A 20,670-nucleotide genomic window follows, 5' to 3' on the forward strand; every position below is an offset into this window, starting at 1 on the left:
CAGGTGGTGTGAATAGCAGCAGCAGGTTTTTTTCATCTTCTCCCACTGTGTCCTGCCCTCATTCATTCATTCATTCATTCATTCATTCATTCATTCATTCATTCATTCATTCAGACCAGAGAATATTCCAGTATAATACAGAATGAAAGGACAGAGGCTCTTTCTTTCCCTCCTGTTGTCCTGCAGCCTTTTGTGTTCATTATATCTGCATGTGAATCGTCTGAAACACACCCTGTAACTGTACAGAGGGAACAAACTGAGGTAAGACCCACTCAGGACACAAAACAGCTGCTTCACATCTGGCAGCGGGACACAGCTGATAACTAGAAATGTTCAGACTGAAGCACAGAGATCCACCAAGAGCACATTTAACGAGCAGTTTTCAACAGTTCCGTTCCCCTAAAAGCTGCTAAATTTAGTTTGAAGATTTCAAAAGAAAATTTTAACGTAACAGTGACTTTAAAGTTAGTCTTAGTATTTTTTTCCCAATTTTTTAAAAAGTTTTTTCTGTTTAATATTTTAAAAAGACCTAAAATAAAGTGTCTCTAAGTGGTCTCAGTATCAAGTTTATTAAGTGTTTCTGTCTCATTTTTGTCATTTTCAATCTATTTGTTGCTTTTTGTCTCATTTTTTTTGTCATTTTCTATCTTTTCAATGTTTATTGTCTCGTTTTCTGTCATTTTGTTCTTGTGTTCACTAAATCTGCGCACTCCTCGCCGTGTTTTTAACCTCTACAGAGTGAAAATGTCATTCAGTAATGAGTGTTTTAGTCTTTTATATGTTCATTATAGTACCTGTAAATCATGCATGGTGTTTCTGAATAGAACTGAGTCAAAACTAATACAATATTTTATGAGATTCGCGGATTTTATATACGAGCTAGTTTCCATTTGGTGATTAATGTCAGAAACTGAGGTTTATTTACAGAAATAAAGCATCATTCGCTTGAAAAAATCCATATAAAGCTATTTTAAATCTATTTTTTGCCCCTCAGTACTTCTCTTTATACACTAATAAATTTATCTGACAGCTGTAGCTACTTGGCAGATGAGAAATTCACTTGCAGAAACACGTGACAAGCCCATAAAATATTAGGAATACGACCATAAATGTGTCTGTCTCACTGCTGTAGTGAAAGAAGTGCTCATAACTTGGACTAAATAAAGATATATCACTCTGTAAAAACGCACAATAATTTACAGGTTCTTCCTTCCTGCTGCTGTCAGGCTTGGTCCGTGTATTATCCGATCATTCCACTATGATCTATGTGTTCATTAGTCAGTATTTTGTTTATATATGTGTATATAGCGTAATCATATATTGTCTCTTCAAATTATTAAAATAATTGACTTTACTGTCATTATCTGCTTCTCTAACATATATTAGTGTGTGTGTGTTTACAGTGTTTGTAAAATACCTGTCTACAGTCGAGCTTAATATCAGAATATTCTATTACTGTTAATCCCGCTATGAATATTAAAATACGCCGAACCATTTGTCCTGTATCATAGCTACATGTATGATGTTTGCAGCAAAAAAATAAAAATGAAAAACGCGTGAAAATCAGTTTAATATTCAGAGTTAAGATGGATTAAAAGCGCTGTCAAACAGCGCTGAGTGGAGCGGGTGACCGGACCAAGATGGCGGCCATATTTCTCGCTGTGCAGCACCTCGAGCGGCGTCTACTTTTTATTATGTCTATGCTTCTTCCGGTTGCGCGAGCAAAGCACATTTGGAAATGGGTACCAATAATAGCTAAATTAGAGCTATTATTTTGTTTTGGTTTTCCTGTTTATTATTTGTTCTGTTTTGGGTTGGACAACGGAAATGAAACACCAATCCCTCAATTTTTGGTCATACAAAAAAAACAGGAAAACGAAATATCGAGTCGTTATTTTGTTTTCCGTTTGCCAGGTTGAATGGAATACTGGAATGATCGGATGACCAGGCTTTATAACCAGCTTCCTCTCATAAAAAAAATGACATATTTCACTCTGCTGCAGTATTAATGCATTTAAACCTGCATGTTTTTAATAATTTGTGCATTTAAAATACTGGTACAATCGAGCTTTTCTACCTACAGAAGAATATTTGTGCAAAACAGAATAAAACGACAACAGTGTAATGTTCTGCATTCAAAAGAATCTTATTGTATTTCTTGTTTTTTCCAACTTTCTATTTGTTTGGCATCGTCCGTTTTGTTGCTAAAACACTGCAAGGATTAGTACAGGACTGTTTTATCTTTTGTTCACTGAAGTGAAAGTAGAAAAAACAAACTCAGCATACCAAAAGTGAAAGCAGCTGTACGGATGTGTGTCATTATGTAATATCATAGGATTATATGAGTGTAAATTTTGTTTGATTTGAAGAGATTAAGCAGATTTTCTTCTTTGTTTTAGCCTCCACTGCTAGATTTCGCATTCCATAATTAGATTTTAAGCTTTAAATTCAGCTGTAATTTGCTAAATAAACAGTAAGAAGAGCTATAAAGTGAACAACAGTGGACTAAAATGTGCAGCAGTGACCTTTGAAATGTGGTTGAGCAGAAGTACAAAGTATATAGCAGGCTTAAGTAAAGTATATTTACTTTAAAACTGCAATAAAGTGTATTTATTTAGTTAATGCATGTAGTTAATTTCTTGTTATAGCATTATAAGAATATAATAGTGACTTTCAATTTAGTTTAAGGTGTTGTTTGCTTCTGTTTTTACTCATTTCCTGACAGTTTCTTCTGTTTAACATCTAATAAGGGAATGAAAAGCAGAATAAAGTGTTTCTCAGTGGCCTTAAAATCAAGTTTACAGTAAATCTAAACTCCAATCGTTGTGTTTTTAATCAGCACAGTACACTGCAATGCTTGAAATGTCTCTAAGTGATGAGTATTCATATGTTAGTTCTTTAGAGACACTTAAATCATGTTGTCCTGGATCAGTTTGCTCTGGTAAGTTTCCACTAAATTTGTTTCACTGTATTCCTTAATTAGATTTTATGCTTGAAGTGCAGTTGTAAGCTGCTAAGTAAATAGAAGGAAGAGCTGTAATATGAACAGTGGAGTAAAATGTGCAGCAGCAACCTTTAGAATGTAGTGGAGCAGAAGTGCAAATTATATAGCAGGCTTCAGTAAAGTATAATTGCATTAAAACTGTAATAAAGTGCATTATTGACAAAACTAATTAGCCAACATGTTCAATTAGTTCAACAGATAACACTGAAAGGAATGTTTAAACTCTCTTAATGACAACACTTCTGTTATAGCATAACTAAAAACTCATTTCCTAGCAGTTTATTTTGTTTAATATCTCAAAAAAGGACACAGAAACCCAATAAAGTGTCTCTCAGTGGTCTTAATATCAACTTTAGAGTAAATCTAAACACTAATGGTTGTGTTTTTTTCAGAACAGCATGGTGTTTTGCTGGAAATGTGAATATGTCACTCAGTGAACCTACAAGTTCATTACAGAGCTTAACTTATGTTGTCCTGGACCAGTTTGCTTTGGTGCATTGTGGTAATTTTTGCACATACTGTTCCCTATTTTCCACTGAATTTTCTCCACAGTATTCCTTAATTATATTTTATGCTATAAATTCAGATGTATCCTGCTAAATAAATAGTAGCAAGAGCTGTAACATGGACAATGGAGTAAACTGTGCAGCAGTAACCTTTGAAATGTGGTGCAGCAAATGTACAAAATATTTATAAATACAGTATAATTATTTTAAAACTGTGATGAAGTGCGTTAATTGATTAACTGCGTACAGAAGGAAGAAGGCTGACAAACTTTCAGGCTAATGCTCCATATTTTAGCTTGCAGTGTTGTTGTTTTTCACTTTCCACATCGGTTGAGGTGTTAAAGGTGAATTTCTCCTCCCTACCTTCGGTCTCTTCCACCGGACACCGGACTGCATCTCCAGCTCTCCCAGCGGGAAGTGGTAGTCCACGAACAGCCCGTCCCGGCCCACCGTGTAGAAGTCTCCGCTCTCCGGAGGCATGTCCTCGGTCAGACAGTCGGCCAGCCAGCGGCGGGACTGAGAGCCGAGCAGCTCGTCCGAACACACCGAGTCCACGTCGTCCTCCAGCGGCGGCGGCAGCGAGCCTTCGGAGGACAAACTCCGAGACTTTATCATGTTGCAGAGGTTCAGAGACAACACTGAGGTCAAGCTGCGACCAGACTGACGGTGAGTGTCTACCTGAGTGAGCAGGTACAGGAGGTGTGAGGCTCCGCCCCCACAGACGCTCACCTGAGTGGAGGAAGCTGTGACTGTCAGGTTTACAGTAAATATTACCGAGAAAGAAGATTTATATGAGGCTGTTTGGGTATATTATTGCATAAAATATGGTTATATTTATAAAGGATTTATGCATTTTTACACTGATAAATCCAATACTGGCCACTAGAAAAGGGATAAATGAATAAAAATTGCCTGTTGACCCACTTTCAGCAGGTTGAAATTTAGGCTTTTTGAACAACAATATCTCAGGAGGTATTAAAGACAAGAACTCAATATTATTTATCATCATGAAATCGATTCAGAATTTACAATATTGGACAAGTACATCAATTTTGGGGTTTCAAAGCACAGTGTATTCATTATAAAGATCATTCCAGAATTGGAGGACATTTTACATCAAATTTTAAATAATCCATGTACAAAATACTAAAACATGCAGTTGTTGTGTAAATGTTCTTGTCCTGAGACCAAATCTAACAAAAGGGAAAAGAATGTTTGAAAATATTATTAAATTACCAAATAAGTCTGGAGTTTCCCCTAAAATGCCAATTTCTCTTCTCCCACTCACATGATGACCAAATCGAATCTCAAATAAAACAGTTAAAATGAAATTTAAGTCTCTTTTTTTGGTATTCATATACATCCTACAACTGTTAGACTGGATTAAAACGTTCAGCCTGACAAAAAAAATATCTTGAATTTACCGAACACATCTGACATTTGCGAACAGAAAAATATTATCCCAACATTTTTCTGAAACTATATCATACAATCAAATTGATTCACGGTTGTTTTATATAATTATTTTCTTATTTATATTAAAATAAACTGACAAACAAGTAGCAAAAATTAGCAGCTGTAGCTTGAAATGCTAACAGCTAACTAGTCAAACCTGCTAGGGTAAAGACTCAGAATATTTACTCGCTGAAAACCTCAAATGATTTAGTTTCAATAAACACATTTCTTCCCATTTTTGTTGGTTAAATTCAGTTAAAATTTGTCCTTTTGTTCAGAATTCGATGCTAACTCACCTTAGCATGAAGATCAGAAACAGCACCTGGCATAGCAGCCTGAAGGCACCAGTAGCTAGGCAACCGGCCTAATCACAGCTGTCCTGGTACTAAAACCCCCAAAAACTATTTTACTGAGCTCTGGAGTCTGTAATGGTCACAGATTTGCACTAAAACAGGGAGTGTATTCCTAAGAGAGACTATTGCAAGTTTTTGACACTTCCGGGTGGGCTTCAATTTTGGAGCCAGATGCTACGTCCATCTTTATATACAGTCTATGCCTGAGATGGAGACAGATGTCACAGTATCAGCACCAACAGCAGAGGTTCATTTTAAAGTGACCCTGGAAAGAGTTCCTCTGTCATATATATTTTCTAAGCACTGAAAGACAGAAAGGCCTGTCGTCACTTCAGCTTTAGAGGAGAGGATTTTATTATCCAGCTTATCTGTGGTGTAATTTAAATATAATAACTGTAGTGTTCATCATTACTTTGGACACATTCTGGGAGGTTATTTTTGTAATCTACACTAAAATGCACTACAACATGTGAATCAGTCATTACACAACGTTAACGATTAGAGAGTAGATTTACTGGAAAACAGGAAAATAGACATTTACTTACTGAACTATTAGAGTCCTTTCAGTGTCTGCTGGTAGGATCAGCTGAAGGTAGAAAACTGGTTAAAACAAACCAGTGGGCAGAAAAACTGTCGGTGGAACAAATTCTGCTGTTCCGAAGATAAATAACAACAAGCTAACATTTACTAAATCAGTTATATCCAAAAAACAAGGAGAACAGAGTTTGAATGAGTGTAGGCTGCCTCCTCCACCTGTCAGTCATTCCAGACCAGACTGTCAATCAAGTAGCCCCGCCCCCTGACAGGCCTAAACTTCAAAGCTTTGTATAAGATTCAATGTTGATTGATTTATTTTATTGACAACTGTTACGGCCACAGCCGTATTCTGGCTCCTCCCCTGTGTTTTGTGTGTGCGCTCCTTCCCTGTGCTTTGTGTGTGTGTGCGTGAGTGCTCGTATGTGCGTGTGGTGTGTGCCTGTCACTCCTCTCAGGCTGCTGCCAATCCGTGTCACCTGTGCTGAGCTAATTGGAATCAGCTGCTACCCCTCGTCAGCCAATCCGGTGCAGCCACGGCCCAGCATAAGAAGCCGGTGGACCTGAGAGACGATGGCTTGTCACTGTACCCCAGTCTTGCCCATGTGCCTCATCGTATTAGAAATTCTGTCAGCCAACCGTTCGTTTTGTGATTGTGGAGGCACTAGTCTTTTTTGGTTCTCGTTTGTTACACACGCTGTGTTTGCGTTTAGGATTATTTGGGTACATTTTGGATCTTTTTGTGTTAAATTTATAGCTCTAGTTTAGAGTCTCTTTTTGTTTACATTTATTTTTGTTTTCACGTCGTACCAGTGTCCTCCGTTTTACTTTTGTTTTGTACCTCTTTTTTTATTTCTTTATAATAAATATTTCTAAAGCCATAAACAACTGGCTCTTATGTTACTCCCCTCACCCACTACAGAGCCAGGGTTGTAACAACAACTAATGAAAAAAGAAAATCCTGAGCTGTAAGAAAGCAGTCTTTGGCGTGTTTTTTTATGATTGATCAGCTGTAACCTGCAGGACACATATCTACAGCTAACAGTTACCTGGAGAATCCTGGGTAACTGCTGAGGTACAGGGCAGCAGAGTGGATCGCAGCCAGCATGGACGAGCCTGGGCTCAGGGAGCCAAAACCCTTATGTTTCAGATACCAATCTCTATCATGGCAGAAGTGTAGCAAAAGTCGTGTAAAAAAACAGTCAATGTGAAGCCAAACGACTCGTAACTGGTGTGTCTATTTCCTGCAGTTGTGTAGCCGAATACGTAAACTTTTCACCTACAAATATCTTTGTACGCATGGACAACTCTTATAACATGTACAAATTCTAATACAGAGGAGCAGATTTTTCACACATTTGAAAACCTAATTACAGACAAATTTTGAGACTACTTTTGCAGATTCTGGTTCGCATTGACAAATCTCACTTCACACGGATTGAAACACTGACAACTCTCGATTCGCATTGACAGATAGTTTTGCTACAGTAATGCCCCCATAAACATCTTGTCACTCCCGTAAAGCTGCTGAGCTTATGAAATATGAGACATCCCATGACTAGTCACCTTATAGAACAACAACACAGAACATGATGACTGAACGGCTTACTAACGGAACAGCCAACACCCCGATACCGTCCCAATAAAACCAGGAGGATCAGTCGATCATTTCTGGAAGGAAGAGGACACAAACACAGACTGTAACTGATAAATTATCTTTATTGCAAAAACAGCTGTTATGAAAACTAAAGCCTGGTTGATTCCATCGTGACTGTGTGTGTTTGTTTTCATCACTGTGATGTGGCCATGATGCTGGAAACACCTGAGGAGACAAAAACAAAACAGAGAAACAGCGTCAGAAACAAATAACACAAGTCACAGCTACAAAGTAAAGACAGAAAACTGCTGCTTTTTGAATTTTTCCAATCAATTATGCTACAAAATGTGAAGGAATTTTGGAAAATCCCCAGAGTTCCTTAAAGTGGCATCTTCAAATTGCATATTTTGCTCAACAAATTGCTAAAATATTCCATTTGCAATGATAGTAAACAAGTAAAAGCAGCAGAACTTCAGATAAGACTAGACTGAAACTGCTTATTAGCATGAAATGTGCTTCTCCAAATGCTGAACATGAAGTACAGTGGAGATTAAAAGTTTTAAAATTTAACTTTTTTTTACACAAAATGCTCTAAAATATCAGCAGATTTTCACACAAGGCCTGAAAGTAGACAGCTAGGCAAATACAATGCCAAAAGTATGTCAACCTCCTGGATTAGCAATTAATTCAAAGGTAAAAATGTGTCTTTTTAACACATATTTTTGGAAGAGCATCAAGGAACAAACAAATTCCACATCTGGGAACCTCAGAACAACGGCTGTTGATGTAGAAAATTATTTGGTTCAATGAAAATAACATGAAATTGTCTGTGTAACCAGTGTATAAACACGGTCTGAGCGGCTGCACTCACTCTCAAAGTCGATCTTCTCCACGATGTTCTTGGGCTTGACGCTCTCCTCCTGGTTGAAGATGAAGATCTGTCCGTCTTCGTTCTCTGTCCAGCCGTATTTATTCATCCAAACCTTCACTTGAGTGTCTGAACAAACAAACAGAAAGAGGCTCAGTTAGCTTCATAGCTACAAATGACTCATCAGATAAAAATACGGATGAGTGGACCTTTAAAGTTGAATCAGAGCAACTTTTCTGGAGGGGGAAGGTTCCCAAACAGATGCTGCTACAGCTACATGAAGTTCTTCCAGCACTTCATGGCCACATGCAAGTGTTTCACTGCCTCAGATATTAAATATTGATAAACTAAGCCCTCTAGCAGGTTTTACAGTTCATTTCTTACCCAGTGGGTCTCCCAGCATCTCAGCCAGTAACCGGTGCTCGATGGTCTGGTAGGTGATGCCGACAACGTGGCAGATGACTGAGGAGGAAGGTGAAATAAAGAGAAAACATAGAAGTGAATCAAATAAACATTTAGTTTATTCATTACATCTGCATCTGTTGAGTTTAGGTGTAGCTGCTTCCTTGTATTTCCCACGTTCTGGTTGTATTTGCTGTAATATTTACTGTCAGAGGTCCACACTCACACTTGCGAACAGAATCCTCGAAGCCGGTGATGCCGTCGATGAGCTCTCGGTTTTCCTCCAGACTCGTCTGAAAAAGACAAGGAAGAGAAAAACTGTTGCACAAGTTTGGAAAAGAAAATCAAGACGAATCTAAATGATGAAGACAAAGATGGTCAGCGGGAAATGCATTTAATGATGGATTAGTCAGCAAAATAAAACAATTTATTTCCTTCTCAGTGTTTCCCAGGTTTAAAGTAGGGCTGGGCGATATGGCAAAAAAATAAAATCTCGATTTTTTTTTTTTAAGTCATTTTGGATGATTACAATTTTAATCGATTTTTGTTGTTTCTTTGCAGTCTGTTTGCTATGGCTAGTGCTAGCCATGCCGCACTCCCATAGCTGCGAGCACTTTTCCCATTCTTTAGGATTCCTCTGCCGGAGGTCCTGAAAGAGGTTAGTTGTGCTGCTACTCTTCGTTTTCACAGTACTTTTGCAAACCTTGCACATGACTGTAGTTTGCTCTGTGTCAGTCTTGTCAAAGCCGAACCACTTCCATATAATCGATGTAACATGAGGCCCTTTTCTCGTGACCAACTCTTCGTCTGCTGTTCTGTCCGCCATGACGGGGGTGTGAGTGTTTTGGCGGAAGGAGATGAGAGGCGGAAGCAAACGCCAGTGCACAAGTTGTGAAAGCAGAAGAAGAATCTGTATTGTTATATATTTAAGCTCACCTCGATTTTACGATTTCGCAAATTTTCAAATCGTCAGGTTTTAAAAAGGCAAATTAATCGAATTAATTCAATTTATCACCCAGCCCTAGTTTAAAGTATAAATGTCAAAACCTGCAGTTAGTTAAAGACACTGGAATCCCACAGAGAGATGAGAGTTAAAAGCAGCAACCAACAGTGTAGCAGCATGTGGGAGCCTTTATAAAGTCACATTAATTTTAAAAATTTGATTGTTTTTAATTCATTTTTTATTCAGCCAGGAATTCGCATTGAGAGACTACACGTCTTCTTTTAGTGAGTCGGTCTAAACACAGCAACAGTTTCACATGTTTGAACACATGACAGAAAAGCATGGCAATGGAAATATAAGTCATACCACAACACTTTCCATCTCACTTCAAAGATTATATAAAACAGCAACATGTTTCCTTCAATGCAGTTTGTAAAAGACATTTAAAGAAGAGAGTGTTTCTAAGGGAATCATGTTTTACAGGCCAAAGGTGCAGAAAAAGCTTTAAGTGTAACTTCACCTTTAGAAGAATTAAAAGAGTCCATATATTGCTATTCGTTGCTGGTATGAAGGAATAAGAGGCTGCAGATATTAGAGGGTAGTTTAACTAAAAACACATTGGCAATAAATAGCAATATGTGTACTTCTTCCACCACGCTAAAGATTTATATAAAATACAAAAGTGAGGCTGTAAAACTGCACATTTTACCAAATGCAGAATCAAGTTATAAAACAAAGAGGTGTAGTGATTACATTTCACTACATACAAATAAAATGAACTCTGGTATTACAGTAGATGTACACAGCTTTTAAAAGTACAGACATACAAAAAGACAAAACAACTGTGTGAGTGAGTGAGTGAGTGAGTGAGTGAGTGAGTGAGTGAGTGAGTGAGTGAGTGAGTGAGTGAGTGAGTGAGTGAGTGAGTGAGTGTTTCTTACCCAGAAGCTCTGGAAGTGACATGTCTCCAGCAGGTTCCCCAGGTAGAGGATCTGTCTGATGGGACGCTCCTCTTGCTGCGACACTGTAGTCAAGGAAACGGCCCCAACCCCGAGACAGACCCCACCACCACCACCACCATCTATGACTCCTAAACATGGACTCTGGTGACTAAAACACTATGAATAAACCTTAATATTTCATCCACTGTAGTCAAAGAAACCACAATGAAGTCACTTCTCCTGTACATGGATGCTGAAATACGGCAGGAAGACGAACCTGAACCATCTCATACACTACAGCTATCAGTTATTTTAGTATTCTATCAATTATTCTGGCAATTTATTGGATTCGACACTTGGCATTACAGCATCAAAACAGGAAGTGAGAATGCTGTGCAACAGAAATAACCGTCCTGGTGGAACACGGGCAGACATCTGCCATGTACAGCACATATATAGTATAGTACAGGGGTATTGTAAACATATATAGTATAGTACATATTATACATATATAGTATAGTACAGGGGTATTCAACTAAACCTCAAAGCCATGGGAACCTTACATGTATGTAGTGGATTAAACAAAGCCTCAATTCAGACAATTTTGCCTTGAGGAATTGTCGTAAACAAATTACTGGAATAATTCAAGGAATTGTTTCAGCCCTGATATCCACTGCAAACAGATTTATTAAAACAGTCAGACTTTGAGCCAAACCTGTATATAAAACCAGAGAGGCTGTCAATCTTCAACATACTAACTGATGGAAGTCACACGGAGGCGACAGCACCAAAAGGATACGTGTGTCTGGTCGATCATACACTTGCAGAGAGTGAAGTCGGTGTGCGGCAGGTTGGTCAGAGCCTTCAGCAGAATCTGTGAAGTGACGTGAGTCTGGAAGTAGGCTGGGTTAAACTGGTACCTGTGGAGAGGCAGGAGATAGTAAATCACATAAACCAGACAGGAGGTCATAGCATGACTTTAACCCACCACGTCGGCTACGTTGACAGACGACTCCTGATCATTTCAAGGTTAATTAAACAGCTGTTTGAGTGTCAGAATCAGTTCACAGGCGAAACATACAAGGAATCTGACTCCACTTACTTACACAATATAAAGCACACAGGGAATTAAACAAGTATAGCAGGATAGAGAAGAAAAAGGAGCGTTTGACTATTATGTACTATTATAGACATGAGTAAAAGAGCAAGCTTAAAGCAAACTAGAATTTAGAGAGAGTTTGTTTCTGACTGATGCAAATGTTCATCAGAGTGACGAAAATTGAGGTAAGAAACTGTTCTTGTGTGTGCTTGTTTTGATGTTTTCCGCTCTAGTTCCTACCAGAGGAGTGGAGTTGAAACAGCTCATGTACAGAATGTGACAACTATCATTGAGCCACAGATCTTTGCCTACATTTAAACTATGTTTGGTTCCAGGTTTCCACAAGCTGACGGGGTAACTTACAGCTTGAGGACAGCCAGGTTCGCCTCCAGGTCGTAGGCGTTTTCTCTCGCTTGTGTCTCCACGTAGCGCTCCAACGTTGCAAGGTTTTCTGGGTTATACCTGTGAGGAGAGAAAAGATCATGACCTTCAAATCAGGAGAAAACAGGTGCAGTGTTTCTGTGTCATGTGTGTACTTGTTCTTCTTAGTTTTCTGCACTTTTTGTACTGTTTTTCCTTGCTGTAAATATACTTCTCTGAGCTCATATTTGTGCCAATGATGCTCCATGAAAGTGGCTGATCTTATTTTAGAATCCACTACTTCAAACCTCTATTATGACTTAATTAAAACCAGAGTTTTTGGAAAAAACTAGCAGCAACTCCTCCAAAAGTTAAGAGTATGTGGCCTGCTGGGGTCATCAGTATTAAGCAGGTAACATCTGTCAACATCTGTGTAAATACTGAACTGTATGAAAAGGAAACAAAAGGCAAAAAAAATAATTTTCTTGTTGGACTTGGGCATCTTGGAAACACAAACATTTGTGAGTAAACACACGTTTCCTTTGTTTGCAATAAGCAGAGTTAGCTTGTCAGTGCTATTTATCACCTGCTGTAAACAATATTAAACTGATATGATATCATGTCATCAGAATACATGTGGGTTTTTAAAACTAGTGAATGCTACAAATGCTAAGCAACAACAGATTGCCTCAATATGTTTGAAGGGGGAAGGATTTGCAGTTGACTGTAGCAGACTGAGCTAACGCTAACTGCTACAATCTGACATGACATCTGCCCCAAATTTATTGTCCGTTTACTATATTTAAAAAAAATAATTAGCCCAAAATTCACATTGACTCCAAACCGACAAAAACGTGGATAACTGTTGCAGGAGATGAGCGGTCTTACCGCCACTGACTCAACTCAGCAAAAAGCTAGCTTAGCATATTAGCAACCAGGCTAAGCTACCGTTAGCTCGGTTACCGGTTCGCATCAATCGTACCTATCGATCCCCCGCAGCAACTTCCCCACGTTCGCCCTCATCTGCTCGATAGACGACGCCATTTGGTCCAGACTTTAACGGTGAAACTTTGAGCTAAAAAACCGAATAAACTCCACACGTGGGCCACAAAGTGAAAACGGCACCGGGCGGAGGGAGAAAAGGACCGGACCGTAAAAAGCGACGCACAGTGGGGGACCGGAAGCAGGACGGACTGGCAGTGTCTATGGACCGGACTATGAGTAGAAAGATATTAATTTTACTTAATTTTACTTTTTATGTTTGATATTTCTTTCATATACAGTCGAAACACACTTCGACTGTATATGAAGTCTTTTCAACTGTCAGAGAAAATATTTATGGTGATGCTTGCTCGGTCCCTGACTTTAATGTAGGTTAAAACACCATAATTATTCAAAAATGTTCTCAGTTTTAGATCCTTTGAGCGTTGTGCCTGTAGTTTAACTGTATTCTGGAAGTAGTCGAGATTACTCTTTTATTATCTGTCAGTTCCACATTTTGACCAGCGGAGGGAGGCAAACTCTTCAGTCAGAACCTGAATCAATCTGAGCACATTTACTGGTCAAAGATGGAAGTTAAAATTATTATCTTAATCCAGAGGTTTAACGAAAGGAAGAGGAGAAGAGAAATAAAGCGAAACAAAAATACGACTTTGCATAAAGGTAAGTGTTAACAGCTGTTGCATTTCCCTCGGGATTAATAAAGTATCTATCTATCTATCTATCTATCTATCTATCTATCTATCTATCTATCTATCTATCTATCTATCTATCTATCCGTTCCCAACTGGGGGGTCCTGCTAAAAACAGGTGAACAATAACAACTCTTACTTTAAAGGAAGGACTTCAAATGACATTTTATATAGTTTCAGTGAAAGTTGTGGATCCGAAAAAATTGCTTAGTGTGACACTAATTTTACTGTTAAACTAACTCAAGCACTATAAGGCATAAAACTGCAGTATTGTTAAAGTTACACTCCTGACTAAATACATAATTTAGAATCAACAAAGAATTCAAATAATAAGAAATAGTTTAAAAGATGGTTGAATAAATAAATAAATAAATAAACATACACTACCATTCAAAAGTTTGGGGTCACTTAGAAATGTCTCTGTTTCTGAAAGATAAGCAGTTTTTTCAATAAAGATAACATTAAATGAATGATAAATCCAGTCTAGACATTGTTAATGTGGTAAATGACTATTCTAGCTGGAAACGGCTGATTTTTACTGGAATATCTCCATAGGGGTACAGAGGAACATTTCCAGCAACCATCACTCCTGTGTTCTAATGCTACATTGTGTTAGCTAATGGTGTTGAAAGGCTCATTGATGATTAGAAAACCCTTGTGCAGTTATGTTAACACATGAATACAAGTGTGATTTTTCATGGAACACATGAAATTGTCTCCCCAAACTTTTGAGTGTAAGTGTGCGCTACTGCCTTCGTAGAGTAGTCGGTGTGCAGACATCTATAGAGAGACGCTCTTGCAGGCTTGAGTGGATAACTAAATTTTCACCTCGCCTACTCACAGATGCTTCAAGTAAAACATCTACTTGTTCACGGTGTCTCCAACCGTCCATGTGAACATCTGCAAGAGACTGCAAAGCCTTGATTTTAATCCCTTGCAGACGCAGACACAAACAGCTGCAGACACTATGGATGCATATTTGTTGATATTAAACTACTTTTCTAGTCCAGTGAGTACGTTTCTACACCATACTACACTCTCCACTACTGCATCTTGGCATAGTCACTGTACAGACTTTCATAGACCTGTGCAGATGACAAAACTTTCTTTGCACAGACCGTAGAGTACCTCTAATTACTTGCAGAGGCAGAAAGTATAACTGTGATCTAACCCAGGCTTTATGAACAGAGCAACACGTCTGTCTGCTTTCAACAGTATGGATAAAAGGATGAAGAAACCATGAATGCGCCTGGACTTAGAGGGACAAAAGGTAATGCAATGTACCACCTGAGCTGCATGTGTTTGATCTGTGGTACCGACTTCAGCTAAGCATGTTTTTGATCTTTATGTGGATCAGTAACTTTATTGTCATCAGTCCTTCTTGAGGACCTCAGTTGACTTTGAGGCAGTTATTTGTGGTTAAGTGGCCGGTGTTGTGTGTCTGTCACAAGTGGGTGTTTGTGAACCACCCAGCAGGATCTAGACTGTGGGCAGGCAGCTGGGTCGTTGTGGAGATGACAGAGCAGGAGGCTAAATGTCAAAGGATGAAGATGAAATCACACCATGGCAAAACAGGTGCTTTCTCTTTCTCGATTTGCTGTTTATTGAATAACTCCTGTTCAGCTCCTGTATTGTTCATATTCATCAGAGCACAAGACAAGAAAGATCCTTCACACAGGAATTGCATCTGTTTTTGTGTCTTTAGTTAGCACAGGACATGTTGAAGATCCTGCAGCAGCAACTTTCATCAGCAAATGCAAAAAATTACACCGCATCAAATCGAAAGTAATTGAGAAAATATTATCAGTATGTTTCCTGTCTACCACATCGACTCTGCAGAATGAAACATCTCAACAAATATTTGATGATTTTTCTGAAAGATAGCGCAGACATCCTTAGTGACTTTGGTGATAACCTAACATTTTATTTAGCACCATCATCAGGTCAACTTTAACCTCCCACGTGTTAGCATGTAACGAGATTTTAGGGTCAGTCCTGAAATAAAAGCAATTCTAAATGTATTTGGAGTGTACCAATGCTGCTTCCATTAGCTACAGATAGCACCAGTTAGCTTCTGTTTGCTCAAGATAGCTCCCTTTACCTTCTGATATTTTAAATGGACTCTTGTTAGCTCCCATTAGCTACAGACAGCACCAGTTAGCTTGCGTTTGCTCTAGATATTTACTTTTAGACCTGATATTGTTGTTAGCTACAGACTGCTCATGCTCCTATTAGCTTGTGTTAGCTCCATTTTGTTTGTTGTTTGTTGTTGTTTAGCTCCATTTGCTGCAGTTGGTTCCTTTTAATGCCTGATTTTTGTTATTCATCTTTGTTAGCAATGAAATGTTCCTGTGTTCTCTTACTAGCATCTGTTAGCTCGACTTGGCTTCTGTTTGCCGCAGCTCATTCCCTTTAGCTCCTGATAGTTCTTGATTCTAGGTATGTGCAGATAGCTCCTATTAGCTGTTATTAGCATCTGTACAAGAGCTGGCTCTTGTTAACTCTAGATAGCTCCCATTTTCTCCATATAGGTCCTTTAAGCTCCTGATATTTGACTCCTGTTAGCTCCAGTTGGCTCCTATTAGCTTCTTATTTGTCCAGATAGTTCCTTAAAGCTCCTGATATTTACTATTGACTCTTGTTAGCTACAGAGAGATCCTATTGGCTCCTATTAACGCCAATTAGCTTCAGTTGGCTGCTGTTAGCTTCTCATTTTTCCAAATAGTTCCTTTAAGCTGATGTTTACTATTGACTCGTTAGCCAGCTCCTCATGGCTCCAGTTGGCTGCTGTTAGTTATTATTTGCTCCTTATAGCTGCACATTGTTCTCGTTTGTTCCTGTTACCTCCTGATTCCACCTTAAAGTCATAGCAAATCATTTCTGACTCAGCTACATGTTTTGATGTATTTTGTTGCCAGTAGCTAACACAACTGTTGTTGTTGGTTTTGTCAAAGCAGAAAAAATGCACAGGAAGAAGAACAAGGATATGAAAAACAAGCTTGTCAGGTAGTAAAGAGGCCTACTGTGCTGCCAGCTTGTTATCGCATCCTTCAGTCCATTTAATTACAGTAAATGTCCAGAGCAGATGTGCAGACGATTCATTCATTGATTAGTTCATTCATTCTTTATTTAAGCTGCACTCAGATATGGAGGTCCTCAAGTAGAAATTTAAGACACACAAGTATTCATTAGAACATTTAAGTTTTAAAAACAAATGAATCAACAGCAAAAGGAACATCTGGAAGTAAAATATGAGGAAATTTGAATGCTGATTTGTCCTGAGAATAAAAAATTAGCCCAGCTTTGGATTGTTCTGCAGGTTATTCCAGGTTGTAGCTAAACAGTGAGTGAAACTGGATTTTCCGAGCTCAGTAAAGATCAGCATAAAAATAAAATAAAATTAAGAACCTTAAAAATACACTGCGGTTCAAAAGTTTGGGGTCACTTATAAATGCTGTTATTATTGAAAGAAAATCTTTTTTTCAATGAAGATAACATTAAATGGATGATAAATACAGTCTAGACATTGTTAATGTGATAAATGACTATTCTAGCTGGAAACGTCTGATTTTTAATGGAATATCTCCATAGGGGTACAGAGGAACATTTCCAGCAAACACCACTCCTGTGTTCTAATGCTACATTGTGTTAACTAATGGTGTTGAAAGGCTCATTGATGATTAGAAAATCCTTGTGCAATTATGTTAGCACATGGATAAAAGTGTGAGTTTTCATGGAAAGCATGAAATTGTCTGAGTGACCCCAGACTTTTGAACGGTAGCGTGAATAATGATACTTCTAAAACCAATCTTTTCTCGCTAACAGGATGTACCGGGTGCCCCTTGTTTGAAGAAAATATGAACAGGAAGCTGACGGGGAGCTCCAAACACGAGTGAGTCTGTCTGCAGAGCTGCAACACACACACACACACATGCACACTTCAGTAGGCGTGAAGCTGAGACTGAAACTCACACTGAAAACCCCAAACAGCACAACTGCAATTAATCAGCTACACACACACACACACACACACACACACACACACACACACACACACACACACACACACACACACACACACACACACACACACACACGTACACAACAGGAAATAAAATTGGATTATGCAAATGAGCTGTGCAGCAACAAAAAAAAAGGAAAAAAATGGGTCTGAGAGAGCAGCGATGAAGGTATGAGATAGAAGGAGGGAGTGACGGAGGACTGATGGGCTGAGAAACAGAAACAGGAAGGTGTGTCGTGTGTCGGTGTGTGTCGGCGTGTGGCAGCAGCTGAGCGACAACACGACAAGTCAGATGCACAAAAAGAGTCTGAGTGTCTACCCTCGGCAGCAGCTACCTGTTCTTTCCTTTCCCCCTCAGTTCCTTCAGATGCCGGCGGCTCACTGAGTGACATGCCTGAGGAGGATTTTTAGTGACATTTACTAACCGACGTGATGGATTACCAGCAGAGGGCCGCTCTGGATATCTCCACCAAGAACCCTCAGGACGACTTCGAGATCCTGCTGAGGGTCGGAGGAGGAACCTATGGAGAAGTTTACAAGGTCAGCTGCTTCTTTTGAGGCGTATCAGAGTTAGAAAAAGAAGAAACTTTAAAGAAAAAAGAGCAGCTAAAGTTTGAGAGAAGTGGAATCAGTGGTGTGATGAGATGTTCACATCTCCAGCCAAGCGTGTCTTACTTCTACTTTACGAGTGTATCTTCAGTTTAACAACATAAGTTTTGGCTTCACGAGGTTGAATTTGTGCCTTTTTTTAATCTGGGAGTTTGAAGATGAGTTTAAACGGAAATACAGGTGCAACAGGTTTTTATTCTCATTGCAATCAGAATTGCAGTGCAGCTCCGACCCTGCTGGAGGAAGTGGTTTTACAAGAAGTGAAAGTCTTCTTGTCAATAGCTTTTTTGAGATTTTGTTTTCATTTCTTTTTAATGCGAATGAAAGAAGTCAACCTGAACTCTGGGGTGGGTTCAGAATTTGTAGATCCTCTTTTCAAAAATGTGATTTTGGATTTTCAGTTGTGTTAGAAAAGGGCAGGATGGTCTGTGAGATTTTATTGTTTAGCACCTCAAACCTCTTCTTCTGTGTTTATTTAGTAGCTCCTGCTGTGTTTGCAAAAAGTCACTGATGTCTGAGGTTGATGTGTTAAGTACACTGCGGCATGTTGTTCCAATAAACAACATTGTTTTCTGACCACAGAACACCAGTGTGAAATAATAAGTATAATACAGCTTTTATCTGGAATAGTTTATTTTTGCACAGTTTTCCAGAGTTAGAAGCACATCATTTCACACAATAGGGGCAAGTTAGCTACAGACAGCTCCTGTTAGCGCCTATTAGCTTCTATTTGCTCCAGTTTGCTCCTAGTAGCTTGTGTAAGCTCTAGTTTGCTCTAGACAGTTCCATTCAACTTCTTTCCAACTGACTCTTGCTAGCTACAAGCATCTTTTGTTGCATCTTTTAGCTCCACTTAGCTTTTCTTAGCACCAGTTAGGTTCAACTGGTTCTTGTTAGCTCACTTTAGCCCTTGATTTTTCCCAGAAATTTTCTCTTCTTAGCTCCTTTTAGCATCTGGTAGCATCCGTTTGGTCCAGGTCACTTCTGTTAAGTTGTTTTTTCTTGTGTTAGCTACATTTAGCTTCTATTTGCTCCAGATAGTTCCATTTAGCTTCTTTCTAGTTTACTCTTGCTAGCTACAGACATCTCTTGGTGGTTCCTATTAGCTTCTGTTAGCTCCACTTGGTCTTTCTTATGACTTGCTCGTTCCAGTTAGCTTCAGCTGGTTCTTGTTGGCTTCTATTAGGGTCTGTTTGCTGTGGATAGCACACCTTAGCTCCTGATTTTTCCTACCAATTTTCTCTTGTTTCTCTTGCTCCTTTTAGCACCTGTTAGCTTCTATGTGGTCCAGTTTACTCTTGTCAGATTGTTTGTGTTGTGTCAGCTACATTTAGCTTATGTTTTCTAAAAATGGTTAATTTTAGCTCCTGATAGCCAAATATAGCATAATAGCTCCTGATATTTTCTCTTGAACTTTGTTAGCTACAGGCAGCTCCTATTCTAGCTTCTGTTCACTCCAGTTTGCTTTTATTAACGTCATGTAGCTTCAGGTAGTTACTGTTAGCTCCTGTTAACTTCTGTTTGTTGTGGATAGCTTATTTTAGCTCCTAATTCTTCCTACCAGTTGGCTCTTGCTGGCTCCCGTTAGCTTATATTAGCTTCTTTTTGCTCCAGTTAGCTCCAGTAGAGTCTTAATAGCACCTGTGAGTTTCTGTTAGTTCATGTTAGCTTTCAGCTAGCTCCAATTGGCTTATAGTACCTATTAGCATATGTTTTCTGCAGATAGTCCATTTTACCTAATAGTATTTCCTACCAATTTTCTCTTTTTAGCTCCTGATAGCTTCTGCTAGCCTCAGTTAGCTCCAGTCGGCTCTTATTAGCTCCTGTGAGTTTATTTTAGCTTCAGTTAGCCCTTATTGGCTCGTTAACTTCTGTTTTCTGCAGATAGATAGGTTCAGCTTCCCTTGTTAGCTCCTATTAGCATCTATTTTGAAGAGTTTGAAAGAGACTTTATATTTTGCTCCTTGTTGACATAGTAGGACCTAGCTTAGTGCTGTCTAATCATGCAGATAATTTGATCTCCTGAGGTTTTGAGGTATTGGCCTCTGAAACTGGGCAGACGTAAATGGATTTTAGTTTGCATCGTCTGTAATGTAGACAAAATACCAAAGCATCCTGGCTTTTTTCTCTGGGAAATTCACTGATTATTTGAAAATTTTCTTGCTGCAGCAAAATAAATTGGCAAACAGAAGGAGCAACAGCTAAAGTTGTATTTTGGTGTGTGAATTTGCTTTCAATATGTGTTTGTGTTATGTGTAAAGGGAGTTATATTTGGACTATATTCCAA

At 38.8% G+C, this 20,670-nt stretch overlaps 3 protein-coding genes across 4 annotated transcripts in view; 1 reads left to right on the forward strand and 2 right to left on the reverse strand.

Moving 5' to 3' along the window:
* LOC110964311 (calpain-9-like) overlaps nt 1-4,310 on the reverse strand; it is a 55,624-nt gene extending 51,314 nt beyond the window's left edge. Inside the window, 1 exon segment of the mRNA XM_051958134.1 lies at nt 3,874-4,310. Within this exon segment, the coding sequence (XP_051814094.1) occupies nt 3,874-4,125 (252 nt within the window). The 5' untranslated portion in view covers nt 4,126-4,310.
* Nucleotides 4,311-7,551: 3,241 nt separating this feature from the next.
* Nucleotides 7,552-13,224, reverse strand: eif3k (eukaryotic translation initiation factor 3, subunit K). 2 transcript variants are annotated; one of them, XM_022213018.2, is made up of 8 exons: nt 13,045-13,224; nt 12,066-12,164; nt 11,403-11,523; nt 10,604-10,678; nt 8,946-9,012; nt 8,702-8,779; nt 8,321-8,446; nt 7,552-7,674 (listed from the first exon to the last, which is right to left on the reverse strand). In XM_022213018.2, exons 1-8 carry the CDS (start codon nt 13,104-13,106, stop codon nt 7,643-7,645), a joined length of 660 nt encoding a protein of 219 aa, XP_022068710.1. In that variant the 5' UTR covers nt 13,107-13,224; the 3' UTR covers nt 7,552-7,642. The 2 variants fall into 2 exon arrangements, with proteins under 2 accessions (XP_022068710.1, XP_022068709.1); XM_022213017.2 differs by having other exon boundaries at nt 10,604-10,681; nt 13,045-13,223.
* A 69-nt stretch (nt 13,225-13,293) lies between these two features.
* Nucleotides 13,294-20,670, forward strand: part of LOC110970744 (mitogen-activated protein kinase kinase kinase kinase 5-like) — a 57,874-nt gene continuing 50,497 nt past the window's right edge. Inside the window, exons 1-4 of the mRNA XM_051958132.1 lie at nt 13,294-13,724; nt 14,969-15,328; nt 17,579-17,645; nt 18,133-18,314. Coding sequence (XP_051814092.1) covers nt 18,207-18,314 — 108 coding nt within the window. The 5' untranslated portion in view covers nt 13,294-13,724; nt 14,969-15,328; nt 17,579-17,645; nt 18,133-18,206. The remainder of the gene's footprint in view (nt 13,725-14,968; nt 15,329-17,578; nt 17,646-18,132; nt 18,315-20,670) is intronic.

The sequence above is a fragment of the Acanthochromis polyacanthus genome, chromosome 13 (genome assembly GCF_021347895.1).
Source record: "Acanthochromis polyacanthus isolate Apoly-LR-REF ecotype Palm Island chromosome 13, KAUST_Apoly_ChrSc, whole genome shotgun sequence".
Classification (NCBI taxonomy): Eukaryota; Metazoa; Chordata; class Actinopteri; family Pomacentridae; genus Acanthochromis; species Acanthochromis polyacanthus.